Source organism: Dreissena polymorpha, chromosome 3, assembly GCF_020536995.1.
Source record: "Dreissena polymorpha isolate Duluth1 chromosome 3, UMN_Dpol_1.0, whole genome shotgun sequence".
NCBI classification, from domain to species: domain Eukaryota; kingdom Metazoa; phylum Mollusca; class Bivalvia; order Myida; family Dreissenidae; genus Dreissena; species Dreissena polymorpha.
Window position 1 is genome coordinate 68,895,796 of NC_068357.1, and position 18,929 is coordinate 68,914,724.

General features: G+C 36.3%; 1 protein-coding gene across 2 annotated transcripts; it reads right to left on the reverse strand.

Annotated features, from left to right (window-relative positions):
* Nucleotides 1–1,022: 1,022 nt before the first annotated feature.
* Nucleotides 1,023–18,682, reverse strand: LOC127874638 (uncharacterized). 2 transcript variants are annotated; one of them, XM_052419101.1, is made up of 17 exons: nt 18,004–18,682; nt 16,145–16,206; nt 14,478–14,607; nt 13,674–13,748; nt 13,209–13,297; nt 12,524–12,597; nt 11,660–11,754; nt 10,741–10,880; nt 9,353–9,491; nt 8,937–9,072; nt 7,405–7,454; nt 7,061–7,124; nt 4,976–5,022; nt 4,346–4,762; nt 4,056–4,100; nt 2,936–3,025; nt 1,023–2,645 (listed from the first exon to the last, which is right to left on the reverse strand). In XM_052419101.1, the coding sequence occupies exons 1-17, from the start codon at nt 18,412–18,414 to the stop codon at nt 2,544–2,546; spliced, it is 2,166 nt and encodes a 721-aa protein (XP_052275061.1). In that variant the 5' UTR covers nt 18,415–18,682; the 3' UTR covers nt 1,023–2,543. The 2 variants fall into 2 exon arrangements, with proteins under 2 accessions (XP_052275061.1, XP_052275062.1); XM_052419102.1 differs by lacking the exon at nt 18,004–18,682 and adding an exon at nt 16,809–16,827.
* Nucleotides 18,683–18,929: the final 247 nt, after the last annotated feature.

Consider the following 18,929-nt stretch of genomic DNA (forward strand, 5'->3'; position numbering starts at 1 on the left):
CTGCATTTTATGAAATTCTTCTTGAATGTATTATTTTGTGTTATTGTAACATATTTTTATCAATATATTACAATTAACACATATAAAAATCGTGCATACACACTTTAACACAATTTCGTTGGACTGATTATATTTACAACAACATATGTTCTATGCAGCTCTTTAATTAACAATTTATCATAAGTATAAGGAAATTAAACAATTATCGAAACTTTTAACGTACAAAATAATCTATTTCCCAAAATTGTTAGAGTGATAATTAAATCATTTACAAAGGGAGAGTCAATTGGAAAATCTCATTTGAAACAATTATAGCATGTACAATGATGTACGAAATTATCGTTAAGTACATAATGTATTATGTCAAATAGCAGGGTTTTTTCATCGCTCACACTCCGCACGTGTCGACTTGTAAGCACCATGTACAAAGAGCTCCGGTTGGGTGGTCGTTCAATGACCTTTATATACCATGATATGTGTGAAACCAAAAATCTTATATTTAACAAGTTGTGCTCGTTTACATATGCTTATGGCTTTGACTTGGTACCGGTATTTATCGACAGTATGCGTGTTTTCGCAGGCCTATTTATATGAGTCGATATTTATATTCAGCGACTTTGTTTTCCTCTTTGTATTCATATGTATTTTACACGGGACTTGTATTCATATACGTTTTGTTTGTATTAACATATGCTTAGTTGTGTGTATTTTACACGGTGCTTATAATAATAGACATGTGTTCGTGTTTACATTTGCGTAAGTATTTTGCTCGTTGTAAGTTTTTATTGACGTTCTCAAATTCATCTGAATATGATATTAAGTAAGATGTCTTTTGATGCTATGGCAACTATGAACACACTCCATTTATAAATCATGGACGTGAAAAAAAGTATTTGCTCATAGCCATTTCTCTAATGTCGCTAATACAGTTATTGTGGTGGAATGGTTCAGCTCTAAGTAACATGTATGTATATTTCAGAAGCTCGAACTCTTCGAGAGAAATCAACTGACAAAATAACACATTTATGGTCTACAATTTAATAATCGAACAATCTATTTCTTATGAACATGCTATTAATATTAAATTGAAAATAAATTACACAAACAACACTTAAATAAATATTGATACACGCGTACATATAGGCGGTAAATATATGTAATTCATAACAGCGTGTGGTGCTACAATAACCTTTTGTTAATAAAGGCAAAAAGCAAAATGGAAAAAGTCGACGCACGCTTAATGTTATTCATATTCAAAAGATCTCGCGACTTTCTATATTTAGAGAATTGTAACAAGATGCACTGTAAATAACCAAATCGATCCCAATGATATGTGAACCACACAGTTTGTAGTGTAACGTGGGCTCACAAAACAATCTAGCTCATGAAGTCTCTTTGCAAGGACCCCTCTACGATACTAAATTGCATTATTATAAATGTTGTAGATCGTTTAAAGGGGCCTTTTCACGTTTGGGTAAATTGACAAAATTGAAAAAAGTTGTTTCATATTCGCAAAGTATCGTTTTAGTTATGATATTTGTGAGGAAACAGTAATACTGAACATAAACCATTCTCTAAAATAGCCATTATTCATCTTTTGACGATTTAAAACCTGAAAATTATAAAGCGTTGCAACGCGTAACGAATTAGTAATTTGGAGAGTTCTGTTGTTGTCGTGATATTTTGTGAAACTACGAGGATTGCTTATATAAAGTATAAAATACTACTGACATTGGATCTGGAAGGATGGCCGAGCGGTCTAAGTGGTTGACTTTTTACTGCAGGACTCCAGGGGTCAGTGGTTCGAGCCCTACTGAGGGTAACCTTTTTTTTCTTTTTTAATTATATTCTTGATTTTTACTTGAGCTTTTTAGATCCAATGTTTACATTTATCAATATAAAGCAGTTAATGACAAACTTCAATACATGCAAAAATCTGTGAAAAGGCCCCTTTAAATTGTAAATCACTTACGATGTATTAAACAATATTGTTTACATGTGTATGCAAATACGAAATTCAAATACAGCATCGTCAGTTAATGATTTTGAGAAATGTAAACAAATAAACGGCCCAAGCAAGAGCGGTTCATAATAATTAATTTCAATTGAATTGCCATCACTCTGAACGGTCTTGAATTCTGAGAAAACTGGGCTTAATTCATGTGCGTAAAGTGTCGTCCCAGATTAGCCTGTGCAGTCCGCACAGGCTAATCAGGGACGACACTTTTCGCTTTAATGGTATTTTTAGTTTCAAGGAAGTCCCTCCTTACCGAAAATCAAGTTTAGGCGGAAAGTGTCGTCCCTGATTAGCCTGTGCGGACTGCACAGGCTAATCTGTGACGACACTTTACGCACATGTATTATGCCCAGTTTTATCAGAACAAGACACAAATTCAGAGTGCAAATAACGCTGTAATTGCTATTCACAATAGAAATAGTCTTTAGTAAATGATCGAGATTTTCAACTGTTTCAACACTAGCCGTGAACCACCCAAAAGATTTTCGAAGAAAGAAGGTCACGGCTCATGACGTCATGGTTTGCGCTAATTGAGGATATCGCTAACGACCTTGTCTCTGTAATTCTCCCAGTTCAGTTGATCATCGAGCGCGTGCCTCAGTTGACCGGAACTCGGATATGGCGGCAACTAAAAAAATTATATTAATTTTCTACAATCATTATGTGTTTTGTGAAACGAACCCGGTCTAAAATATTGAAATTCACCAAACTCACATGCGCCGGGATAGCGGATTGCACCAGAACAGCTAAGGTGAGATGTGCCTCAACAACAGCTCTAACCGACACCATTTGACCCCGCCCCCTTACTAGTGAGTACAATACAAACACTGCTCTCTGTCTGGAGGGGATAGAGCTCCCTTAAACTGGGCCCTGAAACTAGGCTATTTAAAATGATTAACAAGTATATACAATTCGTACCTTTGCCTTGAGCCGATTTGCTATGCTCGGCGTGATGTGGTCTTTTAGAAATTGCTTCGATATTAGTACACACTCGGCCCCTTGGCTGACCTGAAACAAGAAAGATAACTCTAATTGACGAGTTTTAACTTATTCCGAGCATTATTCGATTCTCTGTCGGGAGGAAGGAAGAAACTGGGCTTCGTCTACAAATCATTTTGGAACCAAAATGGAATATATCTTCACTCCTAACACACACGGCCACAATTATATTTCCTCTCTGTTCCGGGGTTGTCCGGTTTAGAGGGGCCCCACTGTATAAACAAGTTGTAATAAGAACATCTGTTTTGAATAAATGAATCAATTTTTCCATAAACAGTTTTATTTACATTTGAACCAGCGTTTATAGCCCGCGAGTGCAGAAATACTAATGCATGAAACAAGAATGTATGTTGTTATCTTGAAAGGCAAAAAAAGCCTAACATTTCCAAGATTATGTTGAAATATTATACGATGTGTAACTGCGATCTTATATAATTTTGTAATGAATAATAACCAACATATTCAGAAATCAGGTCATAAAATAATATCGATGTATAATGTTCGACTTAACACACGTAATTCCGTTGTATAACCATATGATATTTCAGAGAGAAGTATAATAATTTTGTGAAATACATGTACTTACTCATTAGTTTATGAAAAACTAATAAAAGACGAATTGTCAAGTATAACTTTGACGCGTTCTGAGAAAACTGGGCATAATACATTTGCGAAAAGTGTCGTGCCATATTAGCCTGTGCAGTTCGCACAGGCTAATCAGGGACGACACTTTCCGCTTTGATGACATTTTTCTTTAAATGAAGTCTCTTCTTAGCAAAAATCAAATTAAGGCGGAAAGTGTCGACCCTGATTAGCCTGTGCAGTCCTGGGACGACACTTTACGCACATGCATTATGTCCAGTTTTCTCAGAACGCGACTCCTTTGATCATGGTTATGATTAATGAGCGTAAGGGCCAGTATTGTGAACACGATCGTGAAAACATAAAATAATTATTAGAATAGATGAAGAGGAAAAGAAAACGAAAGAGCAAGAAGGCGTTGTATGGATTAATTAATTCTGAATTACTTTGTACTTACTAGACTAAGGTTTGGCATATCATCATAGACTAGCGAGTGCATTCCCTGTAATAAAAAGATTTTGAAACTTAAAGCAAAGCACACATTAAATTTCAAATGCTTATTCAGAATTGCACTTCTGAAATGAATAATGAATAAAACAAAACAATCATACAATTTACAAAGGGGAAATATATAAATAAGTACTTAATGATGTTGTTGATTTTTAATAAAAAGAAGAGTAAAATATTTGGTGAAATATTATATAACCAGATACAATCCAAAAGAAATCGACGTAAAAGCCTTCTTACAAAGACCCCGTTTTCGCTAATAGCACCGAGACGCACGAAGAATGTAGACCCTATATCGTCCCGTGTGCTGTCGTGACCATTACGGTCCGCTTGCGTTTGCATATCGTTACTCTCTGAAATATTGTAGCACTTTCTTGGAGAGTTCATGGAATCGCTCCCGGATAAATTTGGTGATTTCTTGTTCCTAGTCGAAGGGCTTTGCGATTTTTTCCGGCTGTGTTGCGCACGTGGACTTGATACTGAGGTGTCTCTCAAAACACTGTCAGTTCGTGATAATCGCAAAATGTCTGGCGTATTTGTTCCTAGCTTTTTACTATTTTTCTGCTTCTTTTTTTCAGGCGTTTGTTTCGTATTCTGTCTTGGAGATAATTCGACGCTTTCGCGATGCAGACGTGAATTAGTGCGAACGTTTGGACTCTGTAACAAAGAAAATATGTGTACGTATTTTGATATTGGTGAGATCATGGTAGGAAGATTTGATGGTATGAAATAATTGCGAATAATACAATGTATTGTCAATGCTAAAAAAGTTCGTTTCAAACCGGGCTTAGTAACCCGTTAGCAAATATAAGCGGACACGATGAAAAAAGAGGACAACGTAAGATAACGCAGTACTAGTAAGCAACTTACGTGTAATCTCTCGTTTTCTTGGACTGTATTGATCAGTGAAGTCTTTCCTGAAATATACATCAAATGATATATGATTGTCCAACTGTCGTAATATAATTCAAATCGGTGACAGTATATCAGTAATGTCCATGTATCTCTACAGTTCTTTTATACATTCCTCCTACAGTAAAGATAAATAATTTAATCGGTGTTATTTTGCTCTTGTTGTAACTGTCTGTGATACTGGTAATCTTTACAGCATGTCTCAAAGCAAGGCAGTACCATTTTTATCTATAGCAACGACTCAAGATGTCCCGTCACCGAAGGTCACATACATGTCATATGATGTCAAGTAATATCAAGTTACATAACATATTACATTATCAGTCATTTTTTATTTCGCATCAATCAGACACACTTAAGTCTCATGGGTGAATGTTGTTTTTATGAACGACGCATTGAATTGTGTAAGGTATTGATTGTTGTCGGAAGCAAACAACTTGGCATTACATGCTAAACTTTTAGAGTAACATGAAGAACGAATGTTTCGCAAAATATTTTGTAAAATAAATTTGACCCATACAAAATCAGTGTTCCGTATAGAAATAGCCAAAATTTCAACGCTAGATGTGGTTTGGTAACATAGATTTAACAGATACAAAACGCTCGTTTTTATTTGTGTGGCACAATATTATTTCACTTTGAATTTCCCGCAACGATATATATTCATACGACACACGAACACTAATTGAACATGTGTTGAATGTATTGTCCGCACAAACAAAAAATAGTATATTGTATCTTGTTGAATATATATTGCCAGATGACATCTAGCATTGAAATTTTGGCTATTGCTATAAGGAACATTTTTTGTAATGTGTTAAATTTATTTTTCGAAATGGTGTACGAAACATTCCTTGCCTTTGAGGGTTATGGTCTTTTAACTTTGCATCGTACGCCTCTCCAACAAAAATTGCACTCCCGAAATAAATAAGCTGGTCAATAAAACTTATGCAACAATTGGGTGTTTATATTACAAATTGTTGCACAATAATTATTCTCCTTATTTGTGTCCTTCCTTCCATCAAATATTCTATTATCGATTTAAAGCGAGATTATACGATTTGTATATGTGTTAAATTGTAAAATATTGATAAATATTTTACAATAACACAAAATATGCAAGATAAAATATCAATTGAAGACGAATTTCATTAAAAAAAATAGCAAAGACAAATTAGCGCCCCGAGCCGATTGTGACGAAGATATTTCGTACATATGTTCCTACAATAACCGAAGCATTCGTCTTTTTATTAGGATCAGAGTAAGTGTTCGTGTGTCGTATGAATAGATATCGTTGCAGGAAATTAAAATGATCCGTAAAACTAAATTTAGATTCACATCGTACATGCATGATATACATGCTGGCGAATTCGACTGCACAGACATTTTCGATTTCTGAATTTAATATCTGGCTAATTTCGCATTTTTCGACACATGTTGTTCTTAACTTTAATTTTAATTTATATTAAAATATATGTATGATTAGTTTTTTACACATTTTATATAAATTCATAAATATTTGACAAAATCGTGCAGTCCCGCTTTAATTCAAGTTAAAGTGATATTATAGGCCTCTAACTGTTTATAGGTGTCTATCGCAACCGCTGTTTATTGTTTGTGTTTTCACTTCATATACACTTATAGTTGTTAATGCAGTATCAACCTACTAAAACAATATCCCGGAAAGAGAAAAATAATGCATTTGAATATCAACCGTACTTTCGTTTTGACAACTGACGACAAAAATGATTTGATATACGATGTGAATCTAAATGTAGTTTTAGTGCAGATTCGTTCATACGACACAAAGACACTTTTTTGTTTTACGGATCATTTCGGTTTAGAGGACTGGGTGATTCATGTAAAATATTGAATTAATATATATTTTTAATAAACAACTGGTAGCAAGATGAGTTGCAGATAAATGGTCAGTAACCTCATTTAACTAACTCTTTTGACCTGTTATGTCTTTTCAGCTCAATTCAACAGTGAAAAATGCCCATAATATCACTTTATATAGTATCGAAGAGCGTAACAACTTACCTGGATTTACAGACGGTAACATCACTGTCTGTGCTCTCTCGATACTCGGATGTACTTTCTTCTTCTACAAGTGATTGACAACGTAAGTCAAACTATCATAAATGATTAAGAAGCATCGATAATAATTTAGTGATTAATGCATTCTACTACTATTCAATGATTGCGTATGATTAGTGATTAATGATTAAATCGCCCAATTTATAAAATTCTAATAAAAATAAATTGCGATCACATAGCTTGAAAAGCATTCTTGTGTAATGCAACCAGAAATGAAATGAGAAATAGATAAACTAATCTAAAATGAAACGACGGGGTTTCAAATATGTGAATAATGCATTTTAAACCTTCGAATCTGCATCGTTGATTTCGACCGTGGATGAACTTTTCAATCCGTCTGGAACAGAAATTCATCCTTACAACAATCACAATATAACACACGAAATCATAAATATCTTTAAAACTGAAATACGACGTCGATGTGTTTTTTGCGGTGTTGGTGTTGGAAAAAGAATATCGTCAGTAAAATAAATGAGATCAAATAGGATTGAAAGTATTTTACAATCTTATCGGAGGCGAACCTTCGAGAATATAACGCCAACCTAATGCTAGAACTGTTAAAAACAACCGTGGAGATGAAGTGGTTGCGTGTTACTCTTTTTGTCGACATCCGTGTCCACAAGAAAACTTGTCATAAAAACTATCGATAATAGTACAATAAGTTTTTTTCTAAGTATAACGCATATACCGGCACTCATACTCGCAAACGTAGTGGAACCAAAATGTGTGTCTATGTGTTGTAAGAACAAATATGCGAATAATATGTGGGTATTTCCAGACAATATGTTATCCCTTTACCTTACACAGTGCGAACTAGTTTGTCAAGCAAAATGTCATATTATTAGTTAACAGACGTTGGAGACAGTATATACCCTAATTAGTTTTATATTTAGCTTAACACTTTTTTATTTGCCGAAATTCACTTTGTTCATTCGGGCCTGTGGCATGAAATTTGAAGGTGAAAACCTGGCTAATACCACTAAGCTGAAAACTAACGCCCGTAATAAACATGTTCATCCTGTATATATTCAAGCATTCAAATAGATTTAATATTTCAATGCCTTCAGTGTGTTATTTATTCTGAAGTCTTAGCAACAGTTCTTTAATTCGCAATATGAACATCAGCGCTTATTGATGCTTAAAATCACTGTGGCTGTTAATGTATGGGACTTCATACCGTCCTCACAAGCTTTATTCAAGAGTTGGGCGTTCATCGCTTAGCTGTAATGTAAGCTATATAAGAAATTTTATATATTCAAGAAACGATAGTTTAAAGGGATCTTTTCACGCTTTGGTAAATTGACAAAATTGAAAAAAGTTGTTTCAGATTCGCAAATTTTCGTTTAAGTTATGATATTTGTGAGGAAACAGTAATACTGAACATTTACCATGGTCTAATATAGCCATTATATGCATCTTTTGACGATTTTAAAACCTAAAAATTATAAAGCGTTGCAACGCGAAACGATTGAATAATTTGGAGAGTTCTGTTTTTGTCGTTAAATTTTGTGAAACTACGTAGATTGCTTATATAAGGTATAAAATACTTCATGTATATGTACTCGGCGGAATAGCTCAGTAGGCTAGAGCGTTTTTACTTCAGGACTCTGGCAGGACTCCAGGGGTCACTGGTTCGAAACCTGGTCCGGGCAATGTTCTTTTCCTTTTTTAAATTTTATTCTTGATTTTTTACTGGAGCTTTTACGATCCAATGTTTACATTAATCGAAATAAAGCATTTAATGAATAAGTTAAAAAATGCCAAAATCTGTGAAAAGGCCCCTTTAATGCTCAACATTAGATAGGGAGTTCCTACGTACCTGTTTTAATACGGGGAAAGACGAGGCCGCTCTTGACGCGATCCTTCCGCTTGGTCATCGAGGACGGGCGACTTCCGGAACGCTGCCGCCTCTCCTTCCGTGCCTCCTTGGTCGCCTTATAAACCTGACAGGAGCCCTGAGGTGTGGTTAATGAGGTAAAGTAAGAATATCTCTTGCTTAATTCGTTTCGCATTCGACTTTCCCCGTTAACTATAATACGAAATTATAAAATAGCACTGATTTGTGTTAACTTTGAAAAAAGTGTCAACATATGTGGAAGCATTTTTACTTGCGATTGCAGTGGTTTCTACTGGGAAGGTAAATGCTACGTGGAGTTTGTATGAGGTAACTAGTATTTTAACAATATAATTGTTCGTCTTAAGACACGACTCAATATTTAAATTTGAACCCTGTACCGTTTTCACGATGTAGACCCACTCCGAGTCGTTGCTGTTTTTGACAATCACCGAACCCCGGCGGTAGTGATGGACTGCCATGGAAAAGTGGTAGGTTTGCAGAAGAGCAAGCGGGAAATCGGAAAGTTCCGGTACAGATCTGTAATCAGCATGGAATGTTACTCTGGATCAGCAGACAATTTATTTCATAAATCAATTATACGGAGGAGTCCGGGTTGCCGATGTATCACGATTGCAATGAATGCATGTTAGTTCAGTTGATTTTTTTTAAATTGTATTTCATTTAACATTGGGCCAAAATAGGTCAATATGGAACAAGTTCAGAAAAAAAGAACATCAATTCATAATGAAATTTAGTTTATAGACAACAATAGTTTGTGACGTTGTCCTGTAAGAGTGCTCTGTTTGGGTAAACAATTTACCGTGCAAAACAAGGGTTGAAACCAAAAGCGTCGCGTTCAGATGAATGACAGAATAGCATGATAAAAAGAATAGTTAACTGACACAAGTGCGGTCTATTGTGAACTGTTAATCCAATAGGGCATATACGGCATATATTTTTATACACACGCATGTTATTCGAAACGTTGTTACGTCATTTATAAAAAAACAATTAACTGACACATCTTTTTACAACTTAAAATGCACAAATCCGCGTTTTTACAGCTCTACGGACAAGAAGTAGCAAAACATCGACAAATTGTATACCATTTATAATACATTTTAAAGGTGTGTCAAATTACAGAATAAATTCAATGTTGCCCGTTAATTAAAGATCACTCCACATTATGCCACGTCACATCACGTCCTGTCACGTCACATCAGGTCACGTCAGGTGAGGCCATTTGACGGCTGGTCAGGTCAGGTCAAGTCACGTCACGTAAGGCAAATGTAAAGCTATACGTAAAACCACGTAACGACGCTTTACGTGAATGTTCCTTTAAAACATCACAAACAGCCATGAATATTGCAACATACAATTATATTACACTTGACATTTGCCCTTGTTTATGAAATATATGGATTCTGAAAAAAATAACAATTTTTTTATTCAATGACAGTAAAAATCGCAAAGCATAAAAAATGCGCGCGCTAAAACGCCAACGGATCCGATTTGATTGCATGAGATACATCCTATGTTTATATTAGCCTCGTCCCGGAAAAAATATCTAAACGCATGTGCGTTAAGTGTCGTCCCAGATAAGCCTGTGTATTCCGCACAGGCTAATAAGGGACGATACATTCCGCCTGAACTCGATTTTCGTTTAGAAGATCTCTTTTAACGTCCCTTATAAACTACGCAGGCAAATCTTTACGCACATGCATTAACCCTAGATTCCCATGACTCGGCTTATATATTTAAACAAGGAAACAACCTAGACACTCACTTGAGGAACTCTATGGATCCCAGCCCTCCGGCGGCCCGGAAGATGTCGAGCAGGGATTCCCTGTCCAGCCCAAGCACCTCCATGTGCTCCTTGCAGACCACGGTGGCCGGTCGCTCCGTGTTCGTCAGGATCTCCCGCTCCTGGTAACAAAGCAGGGGTGAATATTATAATTAGTGGCCTCGTTCTGGGAAAACGGGGCTTCATGCGTGTGCGTAAAGAGTCGCATCAAATGAGCGTGTGCAGTCTGCACAGGATAAATCAGAAATTACACTTTCCGCTTATATGGCAGTTTTCGTTTGTTGGAGGTCAAAGCGAAAAGTGTCGTCCCTGATGGGCCTGTGCGGACTGCACAGGCTAATCTGTGATAAAAGTTTACACGCATACAATAATCCTTGCTATGTGAACCATTGTAACGAATTCGCAGTTTTGCCTTATGTGGAGGAGTATTGATACGTTTATTACTACCGCAATACTTTATCTCACTACCAACCTCTGATTCAGATAGGGGACACTTGTCAGTTACTGACGTATTGGGCACTTCAGCTGGTACACGGATTGATCGGTCGTTTTAAAGTTTTGCCTAGGCTATTGGTCTTATTAAGTTGACTTCCTTACAAAATTAGGCATACGGAAGGGAGACGAATCATACCCCATGCACAAACACGAAGTGTATGGTAGTCTCCCTAATATAAAGAAAAATCACGTCGAAAGATCGAAGTCTTATTTTGAGTAATGGATTCAGACTCAGAAAGTACAATAGTTTAGTAATTTTCAAAATATTTAAAATGTCGAAAATCATGCATCTTATTAAATACGATTGTTTTTAATGAACGCAACAGATGGATTTACCTTAAACAAGCAAATACATAAATTCATTTTAACCTTATGGACTGAAAATAAACACCAAAACACAACTCACCCCTAATGTATCCCCCGGTTTTAAGAAAGACGCTGTAGGCGTAACGTCCGCTTTCCTGAATGCTTCCGTTTCCGTCTCTACGTCGCGATACACGGCTATAAAGAGACGGTAAAAAAATATTGCAATACTACACCGCAGTTCCGTCAACGAAATTTGTCTTCGAAGAGGCGTACACACGTTACTTTAGTAATAAATAACAATTATTACAAATACATTCTCTATAAATATTGCACCAAAGGTTGACAAAAGCAGTGAAATCTGTATGACATTGTAGTAATCATCTACTTTTCGAACAATACATGACTTACTTAGTGGTATATGCACTTCACAAACATATTAAATAGTTTCTTATATAGACTTACTGAACAGGAAAATATAAATTATGTATACAAATGTATTTATAAATGTGTTTTATGTTTAATTTTCACACATGTGCATATATTCTAAATATGGCCATCATAAAATATCATGTATGTAATATATTACAGTTTAGCTGTGTGCACAGCTCAAACAAGTGTTCCAAATTTGGAGTTGGGATAATGTGTAACTTTAAAGTAGCTGTCAATACCACGTCTTGGCACGAATGATGATCGGATAAGCCTCTTTCTGGCAAAAATGGGCTTTATGCAAGTGCGTAAATCGTCATCCCAGAATAGCCTGTGCAGTGCGAACATGCTTATTAAGGACACTTTCCGTCTTTATTGCATATTTCGTTTTTATTAAGTCTCGTCTTGACGAAAACCCAGTTAGGTCGAAATGTGTCGTCCCTGATTAGCCTGTGCAAACTGGACAGGCTAATCTGGGACGACACTTTGCGCACATGTATTAAGCCCATTTTCCCCAGACCGTGGCAACTATTCTCACCAATTCCGGAAAGGATGAGATAATAATATTCCGCCCTGCTGCCCTCCTTGACAATCACTCGGGAACTCTCAAATCTGTAAGACACGTGGACAACGAAATGAAAGAAATGTACCGAAACGAACAATTAATGTTTAGTCGCCTGTTGGATTCAGTTCTTTCATTATGACTAAAAACAGGTAGCTGGGCTTCGGATATTGATTCTGACGGATTGTATCCGCACGAAGAACATAACTATGTGGCGTATAACTAGAATTGTGAAAAATTCAATTAAACCGTTGAAAAATTCAATTACATCGTATTGTAGTTTTATCTGACACACATTTGACTGATGCAGTCTTTTCTGGCTAATGTAGATTGTGTGGGTGTCCCCACTACGATCAAACCAGTCAATATAGTAAGAAATGTTTTTTTCTGAAAGAAACTTAAAAAAAATGCCTCAGCTATCACTCGATGCCTTTTTTGACATAAAGATGCAGTTAGAACGCCAGTCGGATGAGAAGGAAGTATAAGTGCCCCTTAAGATTTTTTTATGTTTTCAGATGTTTATATCATAAACTGACGTATGGTGCGTGTCGTGTCCTAGAATATGATGTCAGCAAAAATGGTCAAAGCTGACCGCGTACGTTTTGCAAATGCAAGACAATAAGTATGCAGAAATGTATTCATTGTTGCTATGGCAACTCACCTCGCGTACCAGCCTCGTTTACATATGTCCGTCTGCACGGCGAGTGGATAGTTAGCAAATTTAGCGAAAGTCCGCATTGTGTGCACCATCTGGAATATCCCAAAGTATGACTTGAAATAGTAATAGACTACGTGATCATATAATAAATAACTTAAGAATCGAACACAGACGCGATATTATGAACCAGAAACCGCCTGTGTGTCACTTTATTCACGAAGCGTATATTGATTGCCATCTAGAGTCCGAGATTTATTCAATGAAAAGCTTTCTTATCATTTGTTTTAGCTCTTTACTGAGCAACTTTTAACACACTGACCACAAACAGTTTATTTGAAACGGCTCTCCTGTTCCCTTCAGTATTAACTAGGAAAGATTGTTCTTAATTAAATGTAACATGTTGCATTACGATATTTCTGGTGGATATATGAATACCTGAACAGTACACTCGCACACTGTTCTACTCACATGATTGATCTGTACGTCCGTACGCTCCGATGGCGGGATCTCCAGACACGACTTCACACTTGCCATCTTGGTTTTCTAAATATGAGTCGCGTTCTGAGAAAACTAGGCATAATGCATGTGCGTAAAGTGTCATCCCAGATTAGCCTGTGCAGACCGCACAGGCTAATCAGGGACGACACTTTTTGCTTTTATTGTATTTTTCGTTTAAAGATAGTCTCTTCTTGGCAAAAATCCAGTTTAGGCGGAAAGTGTCGTCCCTGATTAGCCTGTGCGGACTGCACAAGCTAATCTGGGGCCTCACTTTACGCACATGCATTTTACCCCAATTTCACAGAACACGTATCAAATATTAATGAAGTTTATTTACAAGTACATGTATGTGTATTACTTTGACCAAAAAAAAGTAAAAATACAAGTAAGCGCGGTCAAATAACTTTAACTCGGGCGTACTTATTTAAGTACTAGATACGTTTAAAATACGCGTAAATATTCCAACAAATAACGTTTTGAAAACAAATATGCTTTTATAAAATATTATTCATTTCATGTTTCATTACTTTACCAGAACAATACATTCCATAAGGAAAGAAAAAGTGTGTACAGAAAGACGAATATTTCTTACAGTGATGAAGTAAAGAGAATGTGGACGCTAAATATGGATACACAAAATAGCTCTAAGTTGCTTACATTTAAAGTAAAATTCCATATAACGGTATTTATTACTTTTGCAATTCATCGTGAAATTATATTTTTTAAACTGTTATTTGACCATACTTTTTTAATTTTCGCCATTGGGTCACCTACCTGCCCTATAGATTTGAAAGCGCTGACGTCAAAACTCGGCATTTCCGTTTCCAGTTGTTCACTTCTGTTCGTCTCTCGGTCCATGAAAAAGAGAATACTGTCCCGCCTGCTCAGAGTCAAAGAGCGACGGCTGAAAATGAATTGACAGTTGTTACCAAGGCGACAAACATTTCTATGACTTTGTCATATACTTCAAGATACATGAATGTATTGAACATTGAGTCGTGTTCTGAGAAAACTGTGCATAATTCATGTGCGTAAAGTGCCGTCCCAGATTAGCCTGTGCAGTCCACACGGGCTAATCAGGGACGAAACTTTCCGCTTTTATGACATTTTTCGTTAAAATGAAGTCTCTTCTTAGCAAATATCCAATTTAGGCGGAAAGTGTCATGCATTATGCCCAGTTTTCTCACTACGCGACTCAATATCAAGAACAGTTAAACGAGTTTATGTAACAGTCAAACGATAATCAAATAAGTACGTACATCTGACGAGTCTTGTGGTCAAACGCGATTACACAATAGTCAACAGATGAAATAATTTTGTTAACAGTATGACGAGCTGTTATCAAAAGTTGAAGCTACAGTCAAGCGAAAGGCAGATTATACAGATTAACCCATTTATGCCCAGTGGACTCTCCCATCCTTCAAAATTGGACCAATTTTTTTCCAAAATTAGGGGTGTCTGGTAAAGTTATTTGTATATTTAGAATATTTCTTACAGAAATTTCTTTAAGCAAACAGCGCAGACCCGGATGAGACGCCGCATTATGCGGCGTCTCATCTGGGTCTACGCTGTTTGCAATGTCCGTTTTTCAGGACGCTAGGCATGAATGGGTTAAAGGAAAACTAGTTGGTTCTATATACAGTCAGGCGAATGTCTATTTAAAAAGTATACATACAGTACTACAGACAAACTTATGTTACTAAAGCAACCGCGTAGGCAGTACATACTGGTTAAGCCATTTATGCCCAGCGTCTAGAAAAAAGGCCTTGGCACCCAGCGTAGACCCAGATGAGACGCCGTATGATGCGGTGTATCACCAGGGTCTGCGCTGTTTGCTTAAAGGAATTTCTATAAGAAATATTCTACATATAAAAATAAATATACTAGACATCCCTAATTTGTGAAATAAATTGATCCAATTTAGAAGGATGGGACAGTCCACTGGGCATAAATGGGTTAAATTTCCCTCCATGCATTCGTATTGCAACAATGGTAAAACGAATGTCCACGTCAGTCACCCAAGTTAAATCTTCAGTTGTACAAATAAAAGAGATTACATTGAACAGTTATGTTACAGTTTTCCTTTTATAACATTCAACTTAGTATTATCGGTAATTGATCCCTTCGTTTCTATCTCAGTATACATGTAACAAGATTCTAGTTAGAAAACCAGTGGAACAAGCTGTTAACAAAATCAGACCAGTAAATTCGTGATAATTAAATCATTAAACTTTGTTATTACAGTAACACGAGGCACTTCAACTGTCGAACGATTGGCTATTACAGTGTAACGAGTTTCTTATACAGCATAAAGAGTAGCTATACTACGAGTTGCTTTTCGATATTGTGAGTTTCAATCGCAGGTCCACGAATTTCTATTTCAGTCGACGAAATATTTCACTGAAAAGTTCTAAGACACAGTTGAGCGACTTGTTACTCACCGAGTGAAGACGTGCCGAGCCAGGATGACGAACTGTACCATCTTCCGGAACCGCGCGATGCCCTGTATAGACATTGATAGTTCAGCATACACAATGGTTCAAATCCGAAGGTATCTTATGCAAAAAAATATCAATTCCAGCGTCTCGTATTAGATTTGCACAAGCACGTTCTTTGGAAGTCACTTGCAATTCCCTTGACATACACGATTAGAATGTATCACGCGTTAGGTTGTAATACGTTAGTCTCGATTTCACATTAATACGATCTTGATATAGCTGTAAGAGTCAATTCAAGTCATCTCAAAATCTACCAAATCATTATCCAAACAGTTGACACATTGTTGAAACCATTTAATTAAACGCCTTGCAATCCCTAATTTGACCTGTATAAACGTCAAAATCTACCAATCCTATGAGAAAAAAATTCAAATGTGTCACATTTTATTTTACTGGCCCTTTTCTTTTCCGCATCAAGTCACATTGTTTAAAAAAAAAACATAGTACTCTGTTAATCACAGTTAATTTAAGTTCAATTGTATTCATCAGTTTGATATAATTGCACCATTTGCATTTTGAACCTAACTTTCATGAAAATGAATATTTTAATCTTAAATTCGAGATAAATACATCTGCAAATGCTGTAAGAGAACAAACAAACGCCTACATGTATATGATATCTTTATAGCATGTACATAACATATCTTTATAACAATTTGCGCTCGTTGGATTGCACATTTCTTTGTATGTTTTGTTTTTAAGATCCAACGAGTTGCTGTCACTTAAAATTCAATCGCATTGTTTATCAACGAGATACTTGAAGTAAATCACAACTTCGGGTGGAAAATAAATGTATTGTTCATTCCTGGAGTGGCTACGTTATCAATAGTTACTCGATTACAATTCGAGTGGTCTGTGAAACTCTATACAGACACGTATTCTGTACATACGTAGACATTGTTTAGCAAAAACAATATTTTAATACAGATAAACTTTGATATGAGTGTCAGTTAAAACTGGTATTTTCTTTAATTTAAACTTTTACTTGAAATCTTAAAAAAAAAATAAGTACTTGTTATAATTAATCCATAACAAATACCGGCATTTGTGTATTACAAAGTTTAGTGCATTTAAGTGAATTGTTACGGAGTTATCACGCTTTGTTTACGGTTATCTTAACATAACGTATTTTTTTTTCGATTTAATACATATTCAAAACGTTGTGGGCGCTCTATAAACAATTTAAGTATTGCTTTCATTTTAACCGGTGGAAAAATCAAGATAACTCCACCAGATGGAAGTGCATTTTAAAAGATAAACAAACAGCCGCGAGTCCAGATTTAACCCTTTCAGTGCTGGAACCGAATTTTGAAGGCCTTTGCAAACAGTCTGGTTTCAGATGAGACGCCACAGAACGTGGCGTCTCATCAGGATCCAAACTGTTTGCCACTCTGATAGTATTCTTTGAAAAAAAAAATCGAAGAAAATGCTAATTTTAGAAATTCAGCAGAAGACATTTGTGCAGACGACAAATTTCCCAGCATGCAAAGGGTTAAAGGATTTTAATCAAGATAAAGCACAGCATCAAACCATGATTTACATAGGCTAAGACCTATTCCATATGAATATCCTGAATAATTAAAGGTGTCTATACCAGGGCAGTGAACCATGGCTTCAGAAGATGATGAACGTAGCATATCGCAATTAATTAATTTTTTCTTGCATCGCTCCTAGTTTTTAAAACATGTTCGGGATTCATTTGGAAAATAATCCACAAGCGAGAATAATTATTATTTGAAACGGTTATAAAAATTGAAAACGACTATATGACTGTTTGTTCAATAAAACATATGCAAATATACCTCGGAGGCTCCCACGAATGTCCATTTCCGGTGCTGCTGTCCGGCCACCGGATCCCCCTCGTCTTCATTATCTGAATCCAGGGCACCAAAGAATAGAGAGTTACTGTTTATGGCTTTCCGCGGGAGTTCTTTCCCTTTGTACTCATTCAGCGTTTCCTGTACGAGCTTTTGAACATATCCGGACTTTCGGGAAGTCGGTGGTGTTCCGAGTGTGCTTTTGTCGGGTTGTTTTGCGCCGATTATGAACGGACTGAGTTTTATTTCGCTCTGAACTGTTCCGCCTTTACTTTTCGTTAATTTTACATCTTTCGTCTGCTTTCGGCGCGTGGTGCTTTGCGTCAGAATCCTCTTCCGGTGAATTGTCGTTACTTCCTCTTCCTCAAAGCGCATGCGCTCTTCTACGTCTTCCATTGTCCAAAGAAAGCGACCATAGGATGGAATTACTTATTCAACCCGTCTTTGTAACGAAATTAAAAGATGGAAACACCGACAATATGATTATTTATTGCTTTGTCGAGGTGTTTTTGTCTTTGCGTCGCATTTAAATACTCCTGATTGATATCCAATCTATGAGTGGATATTAACCTCACATACACCAAAAAACACAATATCTTGTACCCATTTGAATAAAACAAAATCCACTATTTCTGACATGAAAGTTATTAAACAATAAATAACTTCGCGCTTATAGGCAAAAACACATCATGGTTCCGAAGTCATATATCATCGATCGTAATACCAGCGTATCCAACGTGTGAAGTCCGACTCGAAAAAACACGACTTAATAATAAGATACGGTGTATTCAAAATACCGCCTCTCGGTCAGTGATCACTTGATAGAAATAATGATGAATAGACGAAAACAAATGATTGTTCGATTTATTTATTTTGGAGTCCAATCTTACCCTGACAACCGGCGGGTTTGT

What these genes read in the sequence shown, in the direction of transcription:
- LOC127874638 (XM_052419101.1), bottom strand. Translation starts at nt 18,414, where the DNA reads ATGGAAGACGTAGAAGAGCGCATGCGCTTTGAGGAAGAGGAAGTAACG. An exon ending in AACCGGGGGATACATTAGGG is followed by an intron (nt 10,881 to 11,659) that starts GTGAGTTGTGTT and finishes CTTTGTTACCAG; the next exon opens with GAGCGGGAGATCCTGACGAA. An exon ending in GGATCCATAGAGTTCCTCAA is followed by an intron (nt 9,492 to 10,740) that starts GTGAGTGTCTAG and finishes TGCTGATTACAG; the next exon opens with ATCTGTACCGGAACTTTCCG.